This window comes from Juglans microcarpa x Juglans regia, chromosome 4D, assembly GCF_004785595.1.
Source record: "Juglans microcarpa x Juglans regia isolate MS1-56 chromosome 4D, Jm3101_v1.0, whole genome shotgun sequence".
In the NCBI taxonomy this organism is placed as follows: Eukaryota; Viridiplantae; Streptophyta; class Magnoliopsida; order Fagales; family Juglandaceae; genus Juglans; species Juglans microcarpa x Juglans regia.
In genome coordinates, this window is record NC_054600.1 from 3,582,873 (window position 1) to 3,594,862 (window position 11,990).

Consider the following 11,990-nt stretch of genomic DNA (forward strand, 5'->3'; position numbering starts at 1 on the left):
AAAACTCAATAAAATATCTTAACCCAAATCATTTCATTACTATTTACAAGCTATTTCACTACTATACGTAGAATTTTTATCTCATTTCATTTTCCAAACATTATGTGATGATGGTTAATTGCATTTATTTTTTCATAAATATAAAGTTTATAGTCCTGAGCTCAGAAGACAAACAATGGCCGACAATAGCCACGTATGGTACTTTCCCATATTATATTGCGTATGAAATAATCAAGCCGTAGTGTTGAGTAAAGGGAGAAAGGTAGTGTTTATGGGTTGATTTCTTTTTCACTTCAACAAATTCATCATATACTATGGATGTAGTCGTCACTTTTGCATATGAGGCGCTAAGATGGTTACGGTTTACCAAAATAATATTGGGAATGCTTTAGATTGTTGCTGATTTATGGAGCAAACACATTTGGATCAAATTCTTTTGGTCCACACTTTGAGACACAAATACATATGCTTACAAATGATTGATAGATACGAAAGTATCATATAAATTACATATGTATTTCATCAATTGCACCAACCAAGATGAATGAATTATATGATATTTGGGAAATGAGTAGTGGGGCACCGGATTTTCTATATATGCAACCGGCAAATTTTTTACCGTTCATGCATTGTTCAAAAAGGTCGCGCACAATTTCATTCTTATTTACAGGTGTCTAGTTTCCATTGGCTCAGCTTTTTAACCTTCAACTAACAAAACCATGTATATTTAAGATTCTCATACAAGAGTAGAGTATTACCACAGATAGCTGCATTTAACATTGCTTAGAATTAGAATACGTAATAAAACCATGCATTTAAAGTGTGTAAACTCTTTTAACTTCATAATTGAGCATTTGAAGGCCAGGAAGCCAACAAAATGTAGTTGTCCAAAAAGAAATTGGAAAGAAAAAGATAAAGATAAGATAAGATAAAAAATAAAATAATAAATAATAAAAAAAAAAGAGCAAAAGAAAAAGGCATGTCCTGAATTGACCAAGGAGCTACTGCAGATTGAGCCGTGTAGCCCAAGGCTTTAAACAAATGGTAAACCATTTTTGTCTGCGTTTATTTGATTTGAACTTTTAAGTATGATCTTTACTATTGTATGGTTCCCAGACATCTCCCAACATAGCATTCTGAGGTTTCCCATGTCAAAAGTTTTTGGTTTTGAGAGAGAGAGAGAGAGAGAACCAAATACCGCAAGCTATTCTGCGTTAACACATTAAGCTAGTACAAAGAGTGCATGGTGCATACAAGGATATTAACAAACTGAAATGGAAGCCTACAGATTATCTGAGTTTAATTCAAAGGTACTTGAGATACTAATTCAAATCACTGCCTAAGACTATACAAGATAAGTTAGCACCAGATAGAATGTGGCTTATCTTCTAGCCTCTAGCTGCCTTGAGGAAGTTGTCAAATGGGCTGGCAGGAGGCAGCCTCATAGCCAACCATGGGTCTTGTTGAACCACATTTCCCTGAGCATGGCCAAGGCCACTTGTTATCTTCTGGACAGAAATAATAATGGTCAGGATTAAGAAAAAATAACTGATAGATTATACAAAGTTCCAAATGATTAGTACTAAGTTATTTGAACTAGTATCCATCCACATTTCCAAATTAAAGATTTCTCTCATTCCAAACATCATGACAGCTAGAACAGGATAACCGAAGCAAATAGCAATGCCATATTTACGTGGGCAACCTTGTGCACCTGCCTGTTGGGAGGAGAATACGTTTTGACTAATTGATTTATTTCTTGATTCTACAACTCGTGCTTGCAACTGATAATTTATAATAGGAAAATTCACGAGTCCCTCGTGCTTTTTTCCCATTTTAAGCTTGAAGACCCCAAATTGTCAATTTGATTATTTCAAGATTCGGGTTTAGGATTACTTATATCTCAGGTCCCCTTCAAGTATTTCATCAGATTACTAATGGAAAGTTTCATCAGAAGTATTTAATTTAAAATGAGCCTAAAGTAGAATTGAGACTATCAGGTTGAAAATTGGGGTCTTAAAGTCGAAATTATTTAATATATATACAAATGCATAAGCAGGAGGGGTTTTATATCTGAGTTACAAAATGCTGGAAACTCTGGATAGTAGGCTGACCTTTTTGAGAACCAAGTGTCCATCTGCAAGGAATGTTGGAAACGATTTGTCAACTGCTCGACTTTGGTGATTTTCATGGGCCAACCAATTTGAGAGCTTCTTCCTTGTGCCTGTGCCAAGGGCTTCACACTGGCTAGCCATGGTGTTGTATGCAAGGGGTGATGTAGTCACAGATGTTCCTGCCACTTGCCCAGCTACCTCAAGTGCCTAAAAGCATCATTTATTAGTACACATAATTTTCATGTTGAGATCAAGGTGTCAAGCACATGAATTACTAAAATGAACATAAATTGTTTCCAACCAAAAAGAACAATTACTTCTAACCTTTTAAACATTCGATATATTGGAAAATGCAGTCAATATTCTTGCCTAATTAACAAATTCACCTTTAACAGGGGAGGTGCTTTACAACTAACATAGAACACTAAAAATAGGCATTTTAGCTGCCATAACTGTTGTTATTGATGTTTCCAAAACCTCACTGCTTTTGGGTAACTTGGGTGCAAAAAGCAGTTTTGGCAGTGAGTTTTATTTTTTATTTTTTCAATTTGCACCATAAACTACCAATAGAATTAATTTGCACCCTAAACTACCAAATTTTGGCAATATACACCTTCAGTTAAGATCTAACCATTATATCTTATTTTTCATTGATCTGAATTGTCAGGACTTAACTGAGAGTGAAAATCGCCAAAATTAGGCAGTTGGTACAAATTATTACTTAGGTAGTTTGGGGTACAAATTGGAAAAAAAAAAAAAAACAGTATTAGTTTGATGTGCAAAACGTAGCTTTACATTTTATTTATAAGATTGCTAATATTTACAGCAATTTCCGTCCTTCATAAAATTATCTTCGACAAATTCAGGAACATAATATGAACTGGTTATAGCATTTGCTTACACATAAGCTTGTCATAACACAAGGAAGAGGGAGAAGTTACCGATTCCAGAAGCTGTCCAATGCTGATAACACGGGGCATAGGTGGAGGAGGCACTTTTGGTATGAAGCAAGAAAGGTCAGCAACAGATGCTTCACTTATAGCGTCATCCTCAACTAACGAATTGGCGGAAAAGTCCTACACCATAAGCAAAAATCAAAGAATTTAGTAATTTCTTGGAATGGGAAACCATGACTGTGATGAGCAGTGCGAGATTGGGTTAGTGAACAGCTACATCATTCTTTACTCTCATCTCCAAGAATAACCTGACTTCTAAATATAATTGTCATTTTGACATGTTTACATGGCAGTTAAACCGGGCCACCCTACCATCCAATCCTTTTCTACCTATATAGGCTAATGATAGACATCAGATGCAAGGTCATTGGTTGAAATAGCAGTTAAAACAAGATGATAAAGAGCATACCCCATCAAAGGACAGTGATTTCTTGGAATTGGAAACCATTTGATTGTGGTCAAACTCAAGTATTGATTGTGGACCAAACAAGAATGCATCATCTGGTGTGAACGATACTGACAGCTGCTTAGTTAGGGCATCAGCCTCCAGCTTAACAAACAGAAAGATACAAATCAGAGGGGAGGGAGAGAGAGAGAGAGAGAGAGGCTCTGGTCCATTGATAGTGTCATACCTCAGTAATTCTACACAGACTCTGAACTAAAATGTCCATCATGACATTGTTGGATTCAAATATCTTGTTCCGTAACTCAGAGAGCAATGCTGCAGCAAGCTGATTATCACTAGCGGATCCATACTCTCTGATGTTCGTCTGAGGCTTTACATATACTTGATGGTCATCACTAATACCTATATAGGGATCAACCTGAACTTGAAGAAGATAAATTTTTGATAAGCTAACTATCAAAATCAACAGGTTTAGTCCTACTGCAAGCAGAAAGCTACCCTAACCCCCAAACCACCCACCCCCACACAAACATGAACATGCCGCAAACACGACTCACATCATGTAGAACTAATGACTTGAGCATATCACTCAGACCAAGAATGTGATATATCTTGGCTGCAAACATCAACATGCCTGTCGATAGTACAAAGATAGATCTTTGGCAAGCTGGAGGCAACATACCTGCCGAAAGAGAGACATATATCATTAAAACATTTAACATTCTCCAAAATTGAGAGCCAGCTGATGAAACTCTACTGCTCATACCATCGTTAGAGTCTAGGGACTTGTTCCTGAGAGACAAGGAAAGCTGAAAGAATCGGACCACAAGGTTGTCATTTGGATTCTGCAACATTGTTCGTTAGATATATCATAAGTGACCAAACTAAAGTATGCAACCTTGGCCCTCAATCAATTTAAGACTGACTTGAACTCCCTTGACAGGCCATAAGTATGAAAACAAAAGCAAGAGAAATGATAGTACAAAATAATTGACAGAAAACAAGCAGGTGCTGTGTTCAAAGATATATTTCACCTTTAAGCCTGAAGAAATAAGTGCTAAAACAAAAGAATGAGATATAGCTTCAAAATTTGAAGGTAAATTATCGGAAAGACTGGCTTGCATCCAAAAAGCAGAGAGCAACAGCGCTATTTGCTCCTCATTAAACTTCATAATATGTGGTTCCTGGGACAATCATAGACAAGATTTTGTAAGAAACTTGATAAAATGAAGACATGCTACATCACCAGATAAAAGTAAACCCTTTATGGAATTGAAATTTCTGCTCACAGCCTCAGACAAGCTGGTTGACACAGCATTCCTGTCAACAATAGAGCTAATTTTGTAAAAATTAGGGGAATTCTTGTTGACACGCCCCTGTTTCCAGTCTTCTTCAACCATGTCCCTTTCTTTAAGATCATCATGAACATTATTCCCATGCTTTTCTAGTTTGAAGCCATCTTTTTCTCTGCGGAGCTTTTCAAGCAGAGCTGTAATTGATGCAGATGCATTATTTGAGTGCCATCTTCTTGGTTGGTGTAGGGAACTGCTTCTAAGAGAAGCAACTCCATGTCGAATATGATTAGAACTTGGGATTAGAAGAGCAGAAAATATCTGGTGTGCTCCAACTCGTGCCTCAACATCTGGGTGAGACATCACCTTCAACAGTTGAAAAAGAAGGCCTTCTGGAAAGATCTACATGAAAAACAGTTTAAAAGCGTGAGCCGCATGCAAGAATGTAGTTCAATAAAATTATAATAGTCAATTTCACATTTTCTGGATAATGTAGCTTTCTAATACCTTCAGCACATGCAGCATGGTAATTTGTTTTTGAAGAGTAAGATAAAAGCTTTTACTAATAACGAAAAGAGGATTTTGCCCAGTGCACAGGAAGCATACATGAATCCACTTAACAAAAAACAAAGTAATTTAATAACAAAAAAGTTATTCTACAATCTTCCTAATTTATTCTACGGTCTTCAAGTATGAGATTCAGAAAATAATCAGAGATACTTTAGTCAGATGTGAGGCAAGTCAAAATTAAAATTGCTGGCAAATATGTCCTTATTTTCAACCAACAACGGTATAGGAGAGTACTTTCAAAGGAAATAAGAAAGATAAGATGGTCTCTTATGGAAAACCTCTGGAAAGGAAAAAAATTACATCATCCCTCACCTGTTGAGTGCGTGAAGACAATGATGCTACAGAGATTGTATGAGCAAGAATCATTAATGCTTCAATGGTTGCCTTGGCAACGACTCCAGATGGCAGCTTCTCCAGTGTTATTGCCATCAGGTCAAACAGTGGTTGCGCATCACCAATCTACAAAAGACCATAACACATTCATTTAAACTGGAACCATGGTAGAAAGCAACAAATACAAACACCAAAGAAGTAACAAACAAACTTACCCCTTTTGCAATTTCAAGTAAACAGTCTTCAATGGAATTATGCAGCAAGATATTTGTGTTTGCCTCTTGCTCACCAACTGATTCAACTGTGGCTTGAAGGCTTTTTCTCAGATGCCTGCATAGGTCACAGACAAATCCAATTTCTGCCAGCACGGTTCCTGATCTAATCTGCCTAGCTAAAGTAGTAGCAGCTTGAATGACATAAGACTTGAGTTGGGGATCATGTGAAACATTTTTGTGATCCAGATGACGTATCAAAGAAGCTAAAATTAGCTGCTTATTCCCTGGAATAAAAGTATGAACTTAGCAAAATATCCACATAATAAATATTTGGCAGCCCACAGAGAGAGAGAGAGAGAGAGAGAGAGATCCACAACATGTTACATACTTTGAATTTCAAACATTAATACCATACATGGATAGAAACTAATATAATACTTGAACTTCACATATGTGAAGAAGTCGAAGGCAGATCAAGATACCTGTACTGTCCACGAAGTAAGACATATCAGACAAAACAATCACAGCCAACCCCTGCCGAGGAACCCAATGCCGTCCAGAATCAAAATAAGTAAATATTGGATCCAGTATCCTGCGCATTGTTGTACTCTCCTTGGCTAACTCAACCATTCTTTGGATGCAAATTTGTGCCCATACTCTTGGGGTCTCAATTTCTTCTCTGTAACAAAAGCAAGAAAGTGTTCGAGGGAAATAAATAAAAAGAAGAAAATTGTCAAAGCGCATCAAATTGAGTTGCAAATTCCCATATATAATTAAAAAACCCTCCATAGGATTTTGAATAAGCATACCTTGTCAAAAGCAAAGGATCCTTCTTTTCTGGTTGTGGTTTCGTGATCATGTAGCTAGGGCTAGTATCACCACATGGAACAGCACCACTTCTTCCTTCACATCTAATTACTTCATCCACCCAATTATGATGTGGCTCCTCTCTCTCAACATCTCCATCAGTATGAGTACCAGGCTCATAGTTATCTAAAATACCATATATAATCTGCAGAGCATTATCAAGAAATTAAAATCTGATGCAAGAGTTACAACAACAAACAAGAACGATAAAGCGTAACAACAAAATAAGGCATAGGCAAAACAAGAGATAGAATAACTCAGTACTGGGAAAAGCTAATGAGAGCATTATGCACACTCTGCTTCATACATTGGATATATTGACTAGAAGAGAAAACTGTCAACAAGACGAGAGTTTCCTCTGCCAGTGATGCTTGATCTAGATTTTAAAACTTAGTGGATAACATTGCAAAATAATTGTGAAATACGAACTGAGCTTGCCTTTCATTGTTTCTCAGATTAGTTTCACTTGATTTTCAATTGCTAAGCTGACCTTCAATGTCAGTAGGTGACAACTGACATCAAAACCAACTTCTAAAATCAATAGCATTATCCATCAATTGAAAATAAAAATCGAAGAAAAGAAATAATATTTTCTATTTTTCCACTCCTTCAAAAGTTCATTACAATCTAAGTTTATTTCAATTAAAAGTTATCTGGTTCCATGAAAACTAGTTGAGTGTTGCTAGTCTTATAGTCTTGTGTTTTAAATACCAGTCGTGTACCTTTTCTCAATTAACACCTGTTTGAAACATACGGATTTAAAACAACAAATTGTCATCAAAATATTTTTTTTCTTTGGTCAATACAGTGACACCAATCAGTTAAACTGCACTACTTTGGTTTAAACAACATTTAAAATAAATGTAGTACTTCAATGTTGATAAGACACCAAAATGTCTGCTTTCAGTTGGTAGAATATTATAAAAATTCCATGAACTCATTAAATAGCTTCAAGAAAACCCACTCAAAAGAACTAACCTCATCAAAATCAACAAGAATGTGTGAGAACTGTGCCATAAACCATATCTGCAAATGGGAGAAACCTATCAAATAACCAATCTTCCAACTCCAAAAACTGGCGATTAGTAGTTTACATATTTATTAAATGAGACATGTCACATACTAGGAAATAGATAACAAAAACCAGGAGCAAATTCATTTTCCAAAATGCTGTGTTCCTGAAAATTGTAAAAAAATGAAAATCAAATAATAAAACTACCATGGCTGAGAGGCATTGCAAGCTTGAAGCCCTTAAATAGCGCCTTTGATGTTCATCCCCTTTCTCACAAGCCAGTGCACATACTTTAAGCACCAAATTTTCAATATTATGTGTATAGGTTCCATCTGCCTGTCCATACATTTCATCGACAGACAAAATATGTAAGAGCAACAAAAATAGTTTCAATTTGTATTTGACAATGACAGAACAAAATGTATAAATCCAGTTTGCTAACATCTACAAAAAAAAAATAGTAAGCTAGAAAGAAATAAGCATAATGGAGCATAACCTATACATGAATCTTAATGTGGACCAACAGCCTTCAGAAAAGCTATATAACTGGATATATAAAATCCACTTTGCTAACATCTACAAAAAATAGAAAGCTAGAAACTAATAAGTATAACAGAGCATAACCCAAACAAGAATCTTCAGGCGGAATGTTTAAAATATCATGTAAAGAATTTTTTATTGTTTAAGGATTTTTTTTTTCTTGCTTAATTTTCCCTTTTCGTCATAGTTTAGAGAACCAGAAGAACCGATTTTCTTAGCATCCAATCTGAATTGTATCCATTTTTTACCTCCAGAAGAGAAAAGAAAATTGAAAAAAAAAAAAAAAAAACTAAACCAAGACCCATCAATGAATAAAAGAGATTATATGTTTGGCATATTTTGATAGCAATTACAAAAGAAAATTAAAATTAGGTAGGTCTGAACTTGCCTGACTGTAGATGAACCTTGTTAAGGTTTGGCATCCAATTATCTTCATAGCATCTTGCTTAGAGTTTTCCAAAAGTTTAGTAACCACATTCAGCAGACTAACAGCAAAATATGCCCTGTACAGTGAAATTTACAAAACTATTTCATGTACTCTGACATAAGAAATATCCAGCTAAAATAACGTTCAATAAAATTTATGATACTCCCTAAACAAATCTTGTAATAAATGAATAAGAATAATGCTAGAATGCCCTCTCATTTTGCACCCTGATTTTGACCGCTCATGTATTTAATTTTTTTTTTACTTACTGATTAAGGAAGTGACTATTAGTGTATTGATATTTTTTTATTTTTTAAAAATGATTAAAGATGTTCAAGAATTGTGAAAATGAAAAATGAAAAAAAAAAAAAAAAAAAGATGAATTTTGCGTAGGCAGCACGCTCAGCGGTCACTGCTGGGCGGCAGCCTAGCATCACTCAATGAATAAACACTGCATCAGATATTAGCAGCTACTGCAAGTGTTACGCAAAATAGAATTTCCAAGGTTTTAAAGACCTTTTTTAAAAGAATTCAGTGGAATGCAATATAAGCAGAGTTCTTGAAAAATATATAATCAATATTGGCTATAAATGAGTTGTTCATCTTAATAAAACCAACTTACAAGCTGAAAAATCTATATAAAATTGAGCAATAAATACTTCCACTTACATCTGCTCCTTACATATGCAAAGCAACTTATGGTAGGCCTCTGCAACAATATTGACAAACTTGATACGCCCGTGCCGCAATTCTTTATAGCACCTTTCTTCAAGATACTTCACAATCTGTTAAATCAGCAAGACCACCAATATTCAGCACTGGGCTCACTCATTTCAATACTAAATTTCATGTTCACCGGCAATACACAAGCAAGAATGCTAAAATCAAAACCTTCGGGATCCGAAAAGGGTTTTTTGCAGCATATTCACATAACTTGACAATTTTTCTTTCACTTGGAGGTCCATCCTGCAATATATTGCAAGACTTTGAGCATCATTTATCTGGTAGGTATAAATAGTAAAGTAAACAATGATCCTACATGGTTAAGCAAATCATTATTAAAAAACACCATTTTTTTTTTTTTTTTGACAAGTAAGAAACACTTCAAGTCAGTTGCTTATAACCAAATCTCATAACTCATGCCGATTTGGCTGACTTTGAGATTTCAGGTCTAAACTCTAACATGCATGAAGTAGTTCTATAGTTATTAGTTCATACTTTGTATGGGCCGGCCCCTTTTTTGAATCCTAAATAAACTATAATAGTGGAACTCTATTTCATATCCTACTTAGGTGAACTAGAGTAGGTTCTACGCTCACGGTTTCTTTGACCAAACACAGGAAACTAATTGAATGGTCACGGGAACCATATTTTCTATTGGTCACAGCAATATAATGGCACTGAAAGTGCATTATTTGGCAGCAGTCACCCACATTACCTAATTGAATGGTCATATTGCTGACCACTGGATGCATTTAGGAATATGAAGGCACTAAAAAGTACATGACTAGGCAGTGATCACCCACATTGCCTAACTGAATGGTGATAATGCCCACCGCTGGTTTACATTAAAGCTAGTTAGAGTTGCAGCGTTGGATACCTCTAAACTCACCTCAGATATAAACATAACATATTATATTACACGGTCAGGTTCTAAACCATTAGAATTGCTAAAAACTCAACACAATCAGGCCAACGGAAAAACGGGAGTAGATGCTCACAAGGGATTTAGGAAATATCTCTGCAAGCAGTTTTTTGTAACGCTTAACGGGTTGCCGAGATCTTGACCTCAGAGCAGGGCAGCAAATGCACATGCTCCCACATGCTGGGAAAATCTTTCTAGAGACGACACCCATTTCCTGCAAGTTTGTAGGAAAAAAACAGAGGAAGAATACTGAAAACCACAATAAAATAGGTGAGCCTGTACCCATGAAACAAAGAAACCAAAAGAAAGCACCGTAGATATGAATCCACCAGTCCAACAGAAACGCTTAGTAGAACACAAGATAAAGATAAACACACCTTCCCAGCAACAGCAAGTTTTTTAAAAATATATTGGGAAACGTGATAAAGAGAGGGAATTCATACGAGAAAACCAAAGGTTGGCACCCATTGAAGGCCGTCAAGGACAAACACGAGTTATACAGCCAGAGACTTCAATTGTATCCCGGCCGCTCCAACCGAAGGGGAGGAAAGAAACGAACCGAGTAGAGCGAGAGAAAATACCACCCCATGAAGAAAAAACAAACAAAATATCCGAAGCTACATAAGAACAAAAATGAGCCATGCATACCCTGAAACTGCAGCAACAGAAGCTTTTCAAAAGTTCCAGAGCCAAATGTCACGCATGAAGAGATTATATAACCAATCTACATTAAAAGCCCAACTAAAAAATCCCAAGAAAAAGAGAGAAAAATAAAAGGAATAAAGAAACAAAACCAGAATACCCATAAGAGGAGAAAACATAGAGAAAGCAAAGAACTTTACATACCTTTCCCTGAATGAGGCAGATCTAAAGAGCGAAACCTCAAACCTTCCACAGGGTTTTTAGTACAGAGAGAACTAAAAATCAAAGAGGGAGTGTGACTGAAAACAAAAGGTGAATGTGTGCACGAAGCAGAGAAAGATAAAGAGAGAGGGAATTGGCGCGTGGATTGAGACAAACTAAAGCGAACATTAAACATGGGAGAGAGCATGAGGGAGATCACGTGCTTTGTCTCCGGTTTTCTCTCACTGTATTTATTACTCAAAAGATAAAAAAAAAATAAAAAAGCAAACGACGGCTGTTAAATGAATGGATTAAATTTTTGAAACTCTTCCCTTTTGCCTTTACATGCCTCGTTTCTAATCATTTGTAATAATGACATCATAAAGAAATCATTTTTCTGTTTTTTTTTTAATTTTTATTTTAAGAAAGCAAAATTAAATGGGGGTCTTACTTCTTAGATGAATTTGTTTTTTGGTCCAGTTGTTTTTAATTTTATGTTAAGATTGGATTAAAAAAATACTTAATGAGATTGAAGTTGAAATACATAATGGAAGTTCAAAATTTAATGATACATTAATGAGATTATATGAGTTTGCATCTAGTAAATGAGAGTTTCCTCATATAATCTCAAAATAAGAAGAAAAAGACGGTTCGGGTTTTTAAAATTTAGGGCTCGTTTGAATATAGAAAGTATCTCGCATCATCTTATTTTATCTCATCTTATTATTATAATTTTTTTAAATCTTTATACAAAATATAATAAACAATTT

At 35.5% G+C, this 11,990-nt stretch overlaps 1 protein-coding gene across 3 annotated transcripts; it reads right to left on the reverse strand.

Annotated features, from left to right (window-relative positions):
• Positions 1-1,195: 1,195 nt before the first annotated feature.
• Positions 1,196-11,385, reverse strand: LOC121260744 (protein SEMI-ROLLED LEAF 2-like). Of its 3 annotated transcripts, none has more exons than XM_041162747.1 (21): positions 11,224-11,385; positions 11,026-11,101; positions 10,454-10,591; positions 9,624-9,698; positions 9,402-9,517; positions 8,694-8,808; positions 7,973-8,101; positions 7,732-7,779; positions 6,696-6,898; positions 6,369-6,565; positions 5,887-6,170; positions 5,651-5,797; positions 4,766-5,170; positions 4,511-4,660; positions 4,243-4,321; positions 4,034-4,158; positions 3,703-3,894; positions 3,480-3,620; positions 3,056-3,190; positions 2,115-2,321; positions 1,196-1,508 (listed from the first exon to the last, which is right to left on the reverse strand). In XM_041162747.1, exons 3-21 carry the CDS (start codon positions 10,586-10,588, stop codon positions 1,389-1,391), a joined length of 3,003 nt encoding a protein of 1,000 aa, XP_041018681.1. In that variant the 5' UTR covers positions 10,589-10,591; positions 11,026-11,101; positions 11,224-11,385; the 3' UTR covers positions 1,196-1,388. The 3 variants fall into 3 exon arrangements, with proteins under 3 accessions (XP_041018681.1, XP_041018682.1, XP_041018680.1); XM_041162748.1 differs by having other exon boundaries at positions 11,026-11,047; positions 11,224-11,381; XM_041162746.1 differs by lacking the exon at positions 11,026-11,101 and having other exon boundaries at positions 11,224-11,381.
• Between the last annotated feature and the right edge of the window lie 605 nt (positions 11,386-11,990).

What these genes read in the sequence shown, in the direction of transcription:
- LOC121260744 (XM_041162747.1), bottom strand. Translation starts at nt 10,588, where the DNA reads ATGGGTGTCGTCTCTAGAAAGATTTTCCCAGCATGTGGGAGCATGTGC. An exon ending in ACCCTTTTCGGATCCCGAAG is followed by an intron (nt 9,518 to 9,623) that starts GTTTTGATTTTA and finishes CTGATTTAACAG; the next exon opens with ATTGTGAAGTATCTTGAAGA. An exon ending in GTCCCTAGACTCTAACGATG is followed by an intron (nt 4,159 to 4,242) that starts GTATGAGCAGTA and finishes CTCTTTCGGCAG; the next exon opens with GTATGTTGCCTCCAGCTTGC.